General features: G+C 48.7%; 1 protein-coding gene across 3 annotated transcripts in view; it reads right to left on the bottom strand.

Annotated features, from left to right (window-relative positions):
* The window catches only part of PLCD1 (phospholipase C delta 1), a 75,858-nt gene that overhangs the window by 37,615 nt on the left and 23,358 nt on the right, over nt 1–14,885 (bottom strand). For all 3 annotated transcript variants that reach the window (XM_090047801.1, XM_090047802.1, XM_090047800.1), the window contains exon 3: nt 992–1,220. In XM_090047801.1, coding sequence (XP_089903927.1) covers nt 992–1,220 — 229 coding nt within the window. The remainder of the gene's footprint in view (nt 1–991; nt 1,221–14,885) is intronic.

The following is a 14,885-nucleotide window of genomic DNA, read 5'->3' as shown; positions in this document are numbered from 1 at the left end:
GCAGGGCACTAAATAACGCCGCCGCAGGGCAGTACTTGTGTTTACAAGTACTGACCTATGGTAGCGTTTATTAGTTTACTACAAACTATTAGGGCTGCACGTGTAGACGCAGAGCTTTACTGTGGAGCTGATTAGCTAACTCGGCAGTAAATTTCTTGTGTAGATGCACCCAGTGACTCTCAGGTTTGGTTTCGATGCTGCCTTCCTTCCCCCTCTCTTTGTCTGTGCTGTGTCTATGCAGGTACAAACTTCTGAATAGCAGAATTTGTTTGGGAATTCATTTGACTGAGCCAACTAATTGGGGCAGAGATGTTAGACAAGCTTTTGGGCACAAAATGCCCTTGCTTAGGTCCTTCCCACCTGAGGCAGGGCAAAATCTTGCCTGACCTCTCTCCCAACTACACAGTTGGTCCAATAAGAGATATTACCAGTCAGCTCTTGTTCCTTGCACATTCCCTAGGCCATCACGGCTACACTACAACTCCTCCTTTATCTCCGGCACGCATTCAAATGAGGGTGAGCACCATTAGTCAATGAAACTCCAGTGATGTAAAACTGCTCTTGGAGAGGGGGGAATCTGATCCCTCAGTTGGAGTTTCTGTAAAATCTCACAGGCACTAAGAGGCTTTTCATTAATGGCCAAGACATGCCCATCGTCAAGATCGCGGCACGGCTAATGAAACAAATCCCTGCAGAGCCCAAAAAAGAACGACAGCTTTATCTCAAGTCCTGAATGAGGCAGCATTTTGTTTCCAGAGCTACGCAGAGCCTCAGTCCACTCTCTCGTTAGCCTAAATCCAAAGGGACTCCATTTGAGTCCCTGGCATTTACAGAGAGGTACAATCAGAGTGAGGAGACTCAGCATCCGGCTTGTAGTGCAGCAACCGTGAAAGGAGGACTTCGTACTATCATGTTACATGCCCCCACGGAGAGAGACAAGGGCAGCTTTGTTGGGACTGAGCAAGCAAGTATTTTAAAAAGCAAAGGATACTGCTGGAGTTTCTGCTTCTGGTTCATGGAGCTGCTGTGGGTTATGATTTTCTTCAGGCCGGAAGTCCAGTGGTTGGCGTCGCTTTCTGAACTGGCGATGAGGTCCAGGTTTTTCCGCTGGTCTTTGAAGATGATAGAGAAACAGCGATTCTCTGGGACATCCTGGGCATACTTTTCCATCCCCTCTGTTTTGTGACCGGGCCTCACATCCCGAATATCTTCAATGGAGACTGTGGAAACAAAGAGGCGCCAGTTATCAGTGAGGAGTTAGTCGGTCTTATCTCTGCTCAGAGACTAACCAGTAGTTTTCCCCCCACCCCCTTTTCCTACAGCCACTCCCTGCTATGTCTGGAGGATATTCTTCCCCACCTCTTGTACAAAAGCAAGGTCAGTGGTGGGAACAGCAGTCTCAGGAAGGGAACCATCCCTTTTTTCTGCTGAATATCTACTCCTTTTTTAGCAAATAAACAGGACTCACACTGGCAGGTCTCATCTTGCGAATGCAGGACTGATTGTCAGGAGACGTGGGTTCAGTTCCAAACTTTGTGGCTGGCTTGACCCCTGGCAGACAGGCCACCAAGACCAAGATTTAGAAATGTCAAACACTGCTCTGGGTCCTGATCTTCAGAGATCAGATGTAATTGGGAACATTACACTTGATCAGGCTGAAGAGCCAAAAAAGGCCCCTCAAATCAATGCTCCCTTTTGTGGCTCCAGAAACCTGATAACATGCACAAGCACCCTCTCTGCTTTTTGTACTTCCTCTGTAAAGTGGAGAAAATAGAAACCCTTACCCTGCTTTGGGAAGTGCCCTGAGACCTTCAGCTATTTATTACCCATAGCTAAACGTTCTCCATGCGTAATTATCATTAAGTTCAGAAATTGGGAAAGAAATTGTGCACGTGGGAGGAAAATTAGGGTCCATGCACTCATTAGGTCAAGAAGAATAAAGCTAAAAAGCAGTTGGGTGCATTGGATCAGCACAGCAGAGTCAGACGCTGTCCTCATCATCACACACAAGCTACTCCAGTCTCGACTCTGAGGTCAGATGTGGCTCCATGTCCCGCAGGGAGACAGGCAGTTCAACTACAAACCACGCCTCAGCAAAACTGGCTCATGAAGCAGCTAAACTCATGCCAAAGAGTCCATATTCAACCAAATCTAAACATAACACACATACAGAAGCACGTGAGGCTGGAAACCTCGTGTTAGGTTTCATAAAGCTCTAGACCAGCGGTTCTGACCCGGGGGGTACATGTACCCCCCAGGGGGTACGTGAAGCCTCATCAGGAGGTACAGGAGCTATATTTCATACAATGTCTAACGCAGGTCAAAGGGACTAAAAAAAATTAATTTCCCATTGAGAGGGGATACGTGAAGTCTCACTCTGAGACCAAGGGATACATCAACTGAAAAAGGCTCAGAACTGCTGCTCTAGACTTAATTATACAAGGCGGCATCCAACAAAGCCTGCCCAGATCATTAGAGGGACTGCATCCATCATATATTGATCCTCTCTTTCCTTTCATGGAGCTCCCAGGTCACATACACGCATTCAAAGGGATGAATGAAGGCAGATCTGATTGCTGAGAGACACATCAGGTGCAGAAGGGTTCATACCGGCAGAATTCAATCATTAACTGAAATGGCAAAATTGACTGCTACTGACTGTGTCTCCCTTTGCTGTAGTGAGGTACAGAGAGTACCCAGTATCGCTGAAGAAAGAGTTGTGTGCTCTTGATGCAGTGAGGCAATACTGAGCAGTCACCATCCTGCGAAGCCTCACCAACAGGAGTAACCTCACATAAGAAATCCCACTGGCGTCCATGGGATCTGGGAGTACTCGGTCCCTTTCAAAATTCAAGCCATTTGTTTAGGTGCCAAACTTCAGGAAGGGAATCTTGCAAAACTTCATGCCTCTGTTTATTCCTCTTTAAAATGGCAAGAAAAATATTTCCAGGCATTGCACGGTGTTATACTACTTAGAGATCCTTAGATGGAAAATAGGATACAAGTGCAAAAAGTAGTGCCATTAGTTAACCGGAGAGAGAGGGCAGGGTGGCACCTTAGAGCCTAACTGGTTTAGAGAGCCATGAGCTTGCATAGGTGCCAGCCCACTTCAGCAGACACTATGAATGGAAAAGCAGAAAATTTTATATATATCTAAAATTCTCTGCGCACACCACACATATGTGTGTGTATGCATATAAATATGTAAGAATATATAAACACATATATACAGAGGGAGAGAGGGAGAACGACCAGAGGAATGAGAAAACTGCCCTTTGGGATTTGCAGGCATTCTGATTTAATTTTTCATTTGCTGTTTAAGGTTGGTACAATTTCACTCCAAGTGCTGCGTTCATTCAAACCAAGCTGACTGCAAAAGCACCGTGCAGAATAAACCCAGTAAAAGTGTAAGCTCTGTGCACGATGCACGATTTTCAAAGCCTCATGAGGGCTCATAAGCAGTTTATAGAGGTCCATTTCTTCCTAGGTGACTGAGCTGCCAGAAAAACCCTGGAAAATTAGTCTCAAAGAAATCTGTGACTATCCAAAGCCAACCGGAGGGTTTGTTTTGAGGTTCAGCGCATAGCTGTGGAGTCCAGACCGTTTCTGGGGCGCTTTGTTGATTTTGTTTCTATTCTGCAGCGATTCTCCACCAGAGTGCCATGAGAGCCTTTAAGGGTGTTAGAAGTAAGGACCCACTTAAATCATGGTCCAACTAAACAATTTTTGCAGCTGGTCACAGCTTAAAAAGCAAATTCTGCAGATTTTTGCCAGCCAGCCCGGCCCCTGAGTGCTGATTAGCGGGGAGGCCCCAGCAGGAGGAGGAAGGATGAGGGGGTGGCTGTCATCTTCCCTGCTGCCCTTCATGCTACCCCTCCAGCCAGTGCCTTCCCCCCCAGGTGAGCTGTGAGGCTGGGCTGAGTGGTAGCAAGGATCACAGGGGAGCCAGCATTTTATTTTGTATTACTTTTTTTTAAGTTGATTTCACAGATAATCCCGCGGTTCAGCGGGATAGTGACTTGAGCAGACCCCCAGCTACAGGGTGCTGTGCAATATTAGCACTGTTAGGTGTGCAAATACCTACATGTGATTCCCAAGACAGCCCCAGAGATTTCCAATGGGAATCCAGTGTGTCAAAAACATGCTGACCTGCTGTGGGCTTCCTGAGTTCTTTGCAACAGAAGAGCTGCTCTAGTTTTCCGTCGTTAAAAAATGAATGCAAGCTACCAGCCGGCGTTTTCTGAAGGTGCCTTGAGTCTAAAACAATTGAACCACTGCTCTATAGCTGGAAAAGCCCACCCGGCAAAGCGCGGTTCAGCTCTATCTGTGACCAATTACCTGCATCTCATCACCTGCTAAAAGGTCACAGCCTTCCTGAGACGAGGGTTGCTGGATAACAGATTTCTGTTGGATTTGTGACTGTGATACCTCATCTGTGGTCCTCATCCTCAAAGCAAGGGAATGACTACTGTTAGGAAGCTGCAGGTTAGCAAATGAACTAATTAAGCAAGCAAACAAGAGACGACTTGTGGGCATGGAAACGGTAAATGACGGGCTAAGGATGGATGTCTCTTTTTTTAAAGCTTTATATAGCTCAAAGAGTGCCCTGTATTCCTCTGTACAGACAGGAGCTCTGAAGCCAAAGAAAATGGTCTCTTTCCAAGCTGTATCTCTTTGGTGCCCTTGGAAATTTGGGAGCCAGACTCAGTGCAAGTGCATTATTCACAGCAGTGAGCCCAGTGCCCAGGAAGAGCCAGGGCTAACCCCAGCTTCACAAATACTGCATACAGTGACATGCAAAAACCAGCTAGCCAGAAGCAGGCATCAGAAAACCACTAAGGAAGAAGATGGAAGGACTCTTAGACTAGAGGAAACATGGATGGGAGACAGTGACCCATCTGCTCTACCCAGTGCAATCCCCTTGCAGGTTGAGTTGGTGCATGGGCGTCACTCTGAGCAGAATGGAGCCTAGGGAGTTTGCACCTTGCTTCCTGGATGTTACTGTCTGCTGAAGAGGTGCTTTACATAAAACCCCAGTCATGAATCAAAACTAACAAAGGCTTGTGTAGTTCTGGCCTCTACACACCAATTCAAACAGGCCAAATCCAGTTCAATGTTTCCAATGACCTGCAAATGCATCATACGCGCTGAAGCTACCGTCTCTGTGATTGGTCATTACCCTCCTTCAATGAGATCTACCCACCCTAATTTACCACCAGTGTAACTCTGCTGAAATTAATGGAATTCCTCCTGATTCAAGGCAATTTAAATGACATGAAAAATAGGATTGATGCTTTAACCCACCACTGAATTCCCCCAATCTGTTGTGCGCCTTGCCTTTCCCTAGCCTTCTCTTTACTCAGCCCCTTTTTGCAGGCCAGAAAGGCGAATTCAAAACATTCGCAGCTCAAGCATCAGGTTCACAAAAATCATCATGAGCCTGACCTTTAAATCATGACCATCTAAAGTGACACTAATACATTCTTGGGGCTCTCTTCATTACCCTGCGATTCAGTGATGCTTTAGGAAGCCTTCAAGTGTCACTTCCAAGCGTTTCCCTTCAACCCAGAGCACCCCAAGGGATGACGAGGTCGAACGGTCACAAACTCCTGCAAGACCGTTTCAGGCTGGACATAAGGAAGAATTTCTTTACTGTCCGAGCCCCCAAGGTCTGGAACAGTCTGCCAGCGGAGGTGGTTCAAGCACCTACATTGAACACCTTCAAGAGCAAATTGGATGCTTATCTTGCTGGGATCCTATGACCCCAGCTGACTTCCTGCCCTTTGGGCAGGGGGCTGGACTCGATGATCTCCCGAGGTCCCTTCCAGCCCTAATGTCTATGAAATCTATGAAAACCCAGAACAACAAGAAACTGCCCTTCAACCAAAGAGGCTGAAGCTTTAAGAAAATCCTCCAGTGATTACAAGAATTGGCCAGTGCTGCAGCACGGGCTTTCCACAGTTGAAGCAAGATCCTTCTCCTCCGTGCATGCAACTCATACTTTCATAAGTGACTTCCCCTCTCAAGGGATGCAATGCCGGAGTTTTTCAACACTGGAAGTTGAACCACTTTCCAATCTTTTACTGAGGTTCCTACCACTCTCAGACAAGAAAGGTCTGTGAAAATCCCTGTCCCAAGAAAGACGAGAGAGACTCTGATGTAGCTAAGAAAGCAAAACAAAACAGTGTAATTTGTTCGAGTCTTTCTATAAATCATTAAACTGATCTTAATATCCAAGGCAACCTGGCTTTGCTATTTGTCCAGCACCCACCCCAATGATAACCAGTAGTGATTTATGTTTACATAGCGTTCTCTAATTCTGTTTTATATGTATAACCAATCGTTACTTGTATTGCAGAAACAACGAAAGGCTTCAGTCGGGTTTAGGGCTCAAGTGAGGGTAGAAGCACACACTGTGAAAGACACTGGCAATCCCAAAGACCTTGGATTCCAAACTAGAAGGGCAAAAAGAGGAATTGTGGTGCCATGTTACAGATGGAAACTGATGCCTCCCCTTGAGAGAGAGATTTCCCCAGCCCAGGCCACATAGGAAATGTGGAAAAGACTGGGATTTGAGCTCAATCTTTTGCATTCTCTGCGAGCCTTCCTGAGAGTGCAATGGAAGGCAGATGCCTGAACACCTTTAAAATCTACCCCCATGATGCTCAGTTGAGAGGCTTGAGAAGTGCTTCCCTCATTAATAAACCTACTCTGGAAAACATAACAGCAGCCACCAATTAAGGCCCAGAACCTGTTACACCTACTAAAGCAGGATCGGGAAAGGCAGTCCGGCCATGGGGCTGCCTCAGGCCCACTGCGTGCCCAGGGGGTGGCAGGATGCTCCATGGGCGGGTGGTACAGACAAGGTGTGGGGCGGGCTGGGGTCATGGCCATGTGTGTGTGTCCCAGCTGGTCGACTTCTGCTGGGGTGAGTCCAGAGCAGGCATGGGGCATGCCGGGGCTGTGCACTGTTGGCAGTGGCGGGGAGGTGTTGCAGGGCACATGGGCTCCAGGCTGTTGTAGGGGGGGAGGTACTGACCGGCTTGGGGGTGTGTGGAGGGCTCCCATGCACACCCCACCATACCCACAAACTCTCCCCCACAAACCCCACAGCTATACCCATCCCCACACACAATCACACACCTCACAAACACCACACTCACCCACATCCTGACCCACACCCCGCCACACACACACCCACACAGCTCAGAGGAGTCCTGCTCACTGCTACACACACACACCTCACCACACACATGTACCCACAAACCCCTTCCCCCTCCACACATTGCACAGCCCCCCCAGAAGCCCCATACCCATGACACTCACACACATGCAGCTCCACAAACACCCCCCACAAATCCCCATACATACCCACCCACAATCACACATACCCCCAAATCCCACACACACCTCCATATGCCTCCGCAAACCCCACACCCACCCCTCCATACCCGCCACATGCTTCCGCACCGCCCTCAATATACAGGAGTAAGACCTCTTTTTGAGCTATTATGCAATCGTCTCTATATACACCACACAAACACACACAAATCAGGACCAAGTATTTTTTTAAAAATAAAATTTAAATGTTATTGTGGATGTTTGATTCTTTAGTATATCATTTGTTTTTTTCTGGTTCCAAGCTGGCAAACCCCCTTCCCAAAAGAAATACTTCCGCGGGGCAAGGGGAGGAACTTCTGGTGGCAAAGGTGATGCTTAGGGGGTGCGACTTCCAGTCCCAAGATGGTGACCAGAGGGCAGGGCACCTGTCAAGGCACGGGATAGCCCTTGCAGCCCTCGACAGCTTGCCAAAACTCATTAAGCAGCTCTCCACCCAAAGTAATTGCCCACCCCTGTATTAGAGGTACCCTGAAAACCAAATCATGGATGAATGGGGATCCCGGCAGAAGGAGGAACGGGTCCTCCATCTGCTTGTGGGTTTTTGTAACTTACTCTAAAGGGTCTGATTCTCCAAACCTGTAAAACCCACTGAGAGACAGAGAAGTAAAATGATTTGCTATGATCCTACAGCAAGTCAGAGATGGGGGGGGGGAGAAATGCAGTCATCCCTAGGATCCAAATCTTCTGCTCGAAACATCAGGGAAAGTTCCCACCCTATGCATGATCTCTCAGTGCCATGCGCTCTTCAGCTGTACTGATTTATTCTAATTCCCTCTCCATGACCCAAGAAACCTTTTCCGCTTACTGCCAGAAAATGCAAACGAGAATTTTATCCACACATAGCTGACCGCCATATTTGCATATAAAGCCGTATGTCAAGAACAAGATCAGTTTCTATCCAGCTGCCTGTCTACCCAAGCTCAGCAAAATCTGTCTGGCATGCTATCAAGAATAGATAACAGACACTGTCTAATCACAGGGCTGCAGTGCCAGCTAGGACGCTGCAGTGAGACAGCGTATATTTGACAATGAACACGACCCACTGGGCACAACTAGCATTAATGCCGCTCTGTTTGTTCAACAGGGCAATTCAGTTGCTTTCAGCAGCCTCAGAGGTAATGGACAGCTCAGGGCTGAAAGCTGAAACGAGCCTGATCTTTGCAACCAGCTGCTTTCCACACATCGGCCTGTACTGCCAAAGCTTCCTGGTATAAAGTGCTTTTTTTCTGTGGGATCATCTTAGATTCAGGTGAGTTCTACAGGAATCTTGAGCATTACCATTATGTATAGTTCAAGATTTCTTTTCTATGTATAATGCAAGATCATACTCAGTGCCATAGTTTCTGTTTAGCTTCCCACAGATTTACTTTTAAAGCCCCAAGAATTTACTAGAGTGTGGCTAACCTCTGCCCCGATACCCTGCTTCTGAATTTGGCCCTAGTACTCATGACATAGGAATGCTCCCACTGGGACGGACCAAAGGTCCATCTCGCCTGGTATCCTTAGGCTTTCTCCCAGGGCCACAAATCTGCTTAACAGAGTGCCCTCCTGTGGAGAATGTATCAGCAGTTACACTGATAGGAATAAATTAAATACTTTGTTAAGAAAATGTTAAAATTAAAATGTTTACATGGTATAGTAGAGTTGTGAAAGAAACAGGCCACTGCTCACGATAGCCACGCAGGTTAGGGACAGAAATTAAATGTAAACCGGTATAAGTGATCGGAAACCAGTCTAAACCAGAAGTTCAGCGCACACCAGTTTCAAAGTGACGGAACCTGGTTTAAGATAGACCTGGTTGGATGCAGCATCAGATTTAACCAGTTTCAGCTAGACTGGTCTATCGAACTTCTGTGCCAGATCCCCTCCTGACTCAAGTTAAGTCACAGTCCCCCAGCATCCCAAGATGCTTTGCGGCTTCCCCACTAGCCCCCCCCTTGCAGGGTGAGCAGCAGTAGTGGATTAAGATTGGGGCCCTGGGCAAAAATAAAATTGGAGGCACCCCACCGGGCAAGGGTGGGTTCCCTCTGCTCCCGGCAGGGGGCTGTGGTTGGGCCTGCCTGGCCTCCTCAACATCCTGTCCTGTCCTGAGCAGTACTGGTGCAGACAGCGGAGAGTGGGACCAGGGCTGCCCTGGGGGTCTCCTGGCACCAGACGGCCCCGGGAAGCTGCCATCACCTGCGCAGACCCCCACGTCTGCCCTCTAGCCTCTGGCCTGGCCTGGCCTGGCCGGAGGGGAGGAGAAGCCAGGATGCCTGCCCGCCCCAGGGGACCCTGATTGGCAAAGGCCCCTAGTCCTGGGTGTTAATCTGCCCCTGGTGAGCAGGCTAGCCTCAGCCTGTGCTCATCAGCCCCTGGGCTGTCACAGAGCCTAGACAGGAAAACCTCTGCTCCCCAGCACTGTATCCTACCTACGCCTGTCAGCAAGGGGTGGGGGCGGGGGTGGAGACATTTGCCTCTTCCCCCTTTGCCCCAGGGATTCCCATGGGGGCTTTCTTCCCTCCCCTGCTGCCAGGCTAGTCAGTGGGAGAGGGAAGAAAGCCCCAGCGGCAACTGCCCCCCCGGTGACTCTGGCTGGGTCGGGGGAGCTGGGATGTGGGTAGGGGCCTCCATTCCCCCCTCCCCTCCCGCTGCCAGGGGCAGCTGGCGGGGGTGGGCTGGGGACAGATTCTGTGCTGGGTGTCCATCACAGCGAGGGAGAGAGGTGCCTAGCAGCCATCGGCCGTGCTCGGCCACCTTCAGCAGTGTCCGGCAAGCTGGGAAGTGTGCAGGAGCACCTCCTGCCTGCTGGCTTGGGCCAGTGCAGGCATCCCTGTGCCTCCACCCGCCCCACCACCCCCACCGATGGGAGAACGTATGTTCTGTTCCTTCCCGATTTCTTCTTCGCAGCTTAGAGAAACCTGCGAAAACTGGATCGATTCTGCCTCGGGCTTTGTGACTGTCTGTACTTAGCCACAAGGTACATAGTTGTGTGTTGTTAAAGCACCCTTAATCATTTAGTTATTCATGCACTCTATCAAGTAATTAAGAAATTTGCATGTGATGCTATGGTTATGAAACAGATAAGCTCCCATGCACAGGAACCACATTAGCATGTAGTTTGTAAAGCGTTCTTAAGCGTTGACTTCAGCGTGTGCCTGATCGCAGCCGGAGAGGCATGTCTCCAACCGCAGCAAGTGGCAGATGCTTTAAAGGAAGAGTATCAGAAACAAGGCGTGTGCAGAGTGAGCCATCCCCTCCTAGTTCCCCGCAACGAGTTACATCCCTGAATACTATGTTTAATACCCCCTGCTGGACCTATCTTCCATGAATTTGTCTTATTCTTTTTTAATCTGGTTATTCTGTTGGCTTTCAACAACCTTTTAGGGCAATGAGTTCCCCCAGTTAATACTATTATGAATAAAATGGCTTACTTTTGTTTTAAAGCTGCTGCCTGATAATTTCCTGACATAGGTGACCTACCTGACTCCCTGTAGAGCCCTATTCCCCACGGCATGATACCTGTCAGCACGCTGCCCGCAGAAAAACAGTCTGGGGCATGCAGTGATCTGGTTTAAAATGAAACAACTAAGCAAACACCTGGCAGGTTTGCATGTGAAGGAACTCGTTCTGGGGGTTGAGCAGCTTTGATGAGCGCTATTCATATCCATCAGACTGACAGTTTTGACAGCTGTCGGGAGCCTGACATAACACTCCCACAAGCACGCATTTTTTCAGCAACACAAAAATGTCCCGTGGTATATCAGAAATTCCTAAGAAACTGTCCCTGCCAGTAAGTCATCCCGCAGACTGGCGGTAGCTGGCATGCAGGTTGCCGGGATTGACTGATGGCATTGCATTATTAGACTCACAGTTTTCATCCCTTGGCTTATGAAGAGCATAACTGGGATTGTGTGACATCTTTTCTCTTCTGCTGTCAGTACTTTTGGCTGGACTGATGCCCTGAAGACTCAAATCTTCCATCTCACCAAAAACATGATGCAGTGAAGTCAGTCGCCCCCCCGCCATAGAAACGTTTTAAAGGAATTGCTGGATGTCTTCTGGTAACTCAGCACTGAAGGCAACAGTTTTCTGATAATATAGAAGGACTTTCTTTATCTGGCTGGAAGTTGAAATCAGCACATTTCTGACAGCATTCGAAATAAAATGCAGAAGTAAGTTGGCCGTGCCTGATATAGTAAGCGGGACTTGCAGAACTCCTTCCTGCTGAAGGAAAATGCTTTACATCCCTTGACAAATTAACCCTCACACCGCCTCGGTTGTTAAGCACCTTCTCATACTGCAGAAAAGATAGCCAGAGGCAAAGAGAGGCCAGGGTTTTATCAATACTAGGAAAGCTGTACTGCTTTAAGCAAATCTGCTTAAAATTGATCTAGACGTCGATATAAGCAAACGCTGTGTCAGTTTATCTTGCATCTGTCTGTCACTTTCTAAATCAGCTCCATTAAAGAAACGTGCTGGAGCTGAGCGGGGAGAAAATTGCTCCAAACAAAAAAACTTTGAATTTGCAGCAAAGTTTTTCGCCAGCAACACAAAAGTTTCAGCACTCAGACCATAGCTGAGGCACCCACTCGCCTCTGAGAGCCGTCGCAGTGCACCACGGTGGCTCTTGGGAGGCGCAGCTCTGCGGAGGTGTCCATCGCGCAGGGGGAGATGGTGGCGTGAGTTCCCCATGCCGGGGCATTTCTGAACCCAGCAACACTTTGCCATTTCCAGGATGTTTGACTTTTTGAGGGAAGCGCTGGCACTGGAACGGAGCCTCTGCCGTATAAACCTTGGAGCTGCTATCTAAGGTTCAGCATAACCTCTCTCTGATTTCCCTGTCTAGGAAGGCAAAGCCCAGGGACCATTCAATGAGTTATTTTTCTATTCTTTCCCATGCACAGGAGCCGGTGGGATACAATCAGTGGCCGACACAACAGATGCGCTGCCTGGCTGCTGCACGGAGAGCTGCGTAATGCGGAGTGCCAGGCCTGCGGACCAGACCTCTGCAGTTAATGCAGCTCACAGGCGGCTCCTGGCTGTCCTGGCACCTTCCCAAGCGGACAAACAACAAATCCCTGTGCTGTGTGTGGTGTGTGGGAGCCAGCTGGAGTTGTGTGGGGGCCTCGATAAACCAGCTTGACCCTTTTTATGCCCCACCTCAAACGGAGCCAGACCTCAGCTGTGATAGGAAGGACGTACGTTTCCTCTTTTCCAGTCCCCTGGGTACAGACCCAGGGTCAATTCAGAGGCCAGCCCCTTGATTCGTAGCCTGTATTCGAAGAGAGGAAAGACACGTCCTTCCCATCACCACCGAGTGCAGCGCCTGCCGGCTTCTCCCCTAAGGCGACAGGACCGTGGCTCCGCATCCTCTGAATGGGCCAGCGGGGCAACCTGCTGTTGGGAGCGATGGACCTCTCTAAGGAAGGAGAGGGTGAGGCCCACCCCCTCTCTCCTCCTGCATTGTGGCTTCAGACCACTCCACGCGCGGGGCAGTTTTCACAGACAGCTTGCCTGCCCCCAGACAGCGCAGCCACAGCTCTACTGAGGCCAGGAAGCAAATGTGGCTGGTGTCAGGACATGTGGCTAGCATCGGGACCGCCACACAGACCGTCTTTTCTCCACCTCCTCTCTGTTTTCCCTATGCCCCAGACTTAATTCTCTCTCTCTCTCTCTCATGAGAGGCCTTGTTGGGCTATGCAACTACTTGGCTGCAGAGGCAATATTCTTGCTCGCTCTTCACTTGAAGTGAATCACTCCCTTCAGCCTCGGACAATTCTGATTGCTGCCGCAGAAATGAATCCAAGTGCAACGTGCAAAGTAATCGGTCCGATCGGAAAGCAAATAAAGGTGGATCAGAGTGCCTGGCAATGAACACGGGGATGGGACCTGAGTTTTCAAAGCACCTGGAGCTGAGGCAAGTTTTTCAAAAGCGATCCACTTTAGGCAGCTCTGTCTGTGACCAGGTTTCACACTGACACCTGGTCACAAAGATCACACACATTGAAAATCTTTTGAAAACTGAGCCCTGCAGGGATCTCTGAAACAGGGCAGAATAACAACCCCCCCCCACCATGTCATCCTGTATTAGCTGCTACACACAGCGATGACGCCAGAGGAGTTCTGTAGTTAATGAAATAAGGACTTTTGACTCCCAAGCCGGTATTTTCCCTGCCCTCTTAATTCCTATTTTAAATGTATAAGTTGTATAAATGTATAAGTTGGGTTAAGTATAAAAAAAAACTACAAGGCCTTTGATCAACAGCAAATATTAGGTTTGAAATCCAGTATCGATCTCAAGTTATCAGCGAGGCGGAGCACCTAGCCGACTGGTGAGCAGGTCCTCCTCTCTGCCGAGGCATTGGGAAGTACTGGTCTAGTTCCCAAAATGACCTGGGATTCCCAGTGTGACTCTGGGAAAGTCTCTCTGTGCCTCTGTTTTCACTTTGTAAAAAAGGGTCAATATTAAAATTTCCCTCGCTGGTCTTGTCCATTTTAAGGTATCCAGAGCAAAGGCTGTCTCATAGTCAGGGCTTATCGATACAAGGAAGTCACTACAGAGGGAGTGACTAGCTACTCTGCACACAGTGCCTGTGTGGATCAGCTCAAGATAGAGCGCGAGGTAGGTTAGTCTGCTTTCTAAGTGCTCACACTTACTGTCCGCTGAGCCAGTGAACCGCACCGAGGAGGCACTATCTTAATATATAACAACAGTGGTGAAAGTTCAGTTAATCCAGATCAGTGAGTCTCAACCTTTTAAGACACAGGGCTCCCTTCCATAACTTCTGGGAACTGAGAGGCACCCTATTTAAAAAATTAATCTATTTATGATAGTGCTTGGCTCCTTGCAGAAGGGCTGAGCAGTGGTGGAGGGTGGAGGGGAGCAAGCGGCTGGGCACACGAGCCTGTACGTATTGCTTCTCGCCATGCATTACCCTTCAAAGGATCTCACAGCACCCAAATTGAAAACCACTGATCGAGATAAGATAGCAGTGTGTTAGAATCACTTTTCTCCAGCTAAGATCCAATGGAGGTCGCAAGCATTTGCCAGCTCTGTGTTGGTTTCTAATAACCATACAGCGCAGGGGCCCTGGGGGTATCAGAAGAAAGTTTCGGCTAGGTACCTCTGAGAACAGCTGGGTTAGAGCATTAAAGAAGCTCAGTACAAATAACTGCACTGACCCAGCCACACGCCGTTCTCCAACATGCTTAAAAGGCCAGGATCCCAAATGAGTCTGGAAGGGGCGTTATTTTTGTTGCCTTGCTTTTCTGGTAGGAAGGCGATGCACTTCAAAACTCACACCTTTGTTTGTTTTGCAACTCAAAGTTATCCAGGCAAAGGCTTTCTGGGATTACCTCCACTCTGGATAATAAACTTTACAAATGGGAGTTAACTGGAGAGCGTGCGTTAGCTAGGGCTGTTGCTCGTGAATCAGTCACAAATACCTAATGCTGTCGGTCCCTACCCTGAGGAGTTTCCAGTATAAACAGGCTGGTTAGAA

Source organism: Crocodylus siamensis, chromosome 5 (assembly GCF_052110815.1).
Source record: "Crocodylus siamensis isolate JL-2025a chromosome 5, ASM5211081v1, whole genome shotgun sequence".
NCBI classification, from domain to species: Eukaryota; Metazoa; Chordata; order Crocodylia; family Crocodylidae; genus Crocodylus; species Crocodylus siamensis.
This window is presented reverse-complemented; position numbering and strand designations above follow the sequence as displayed.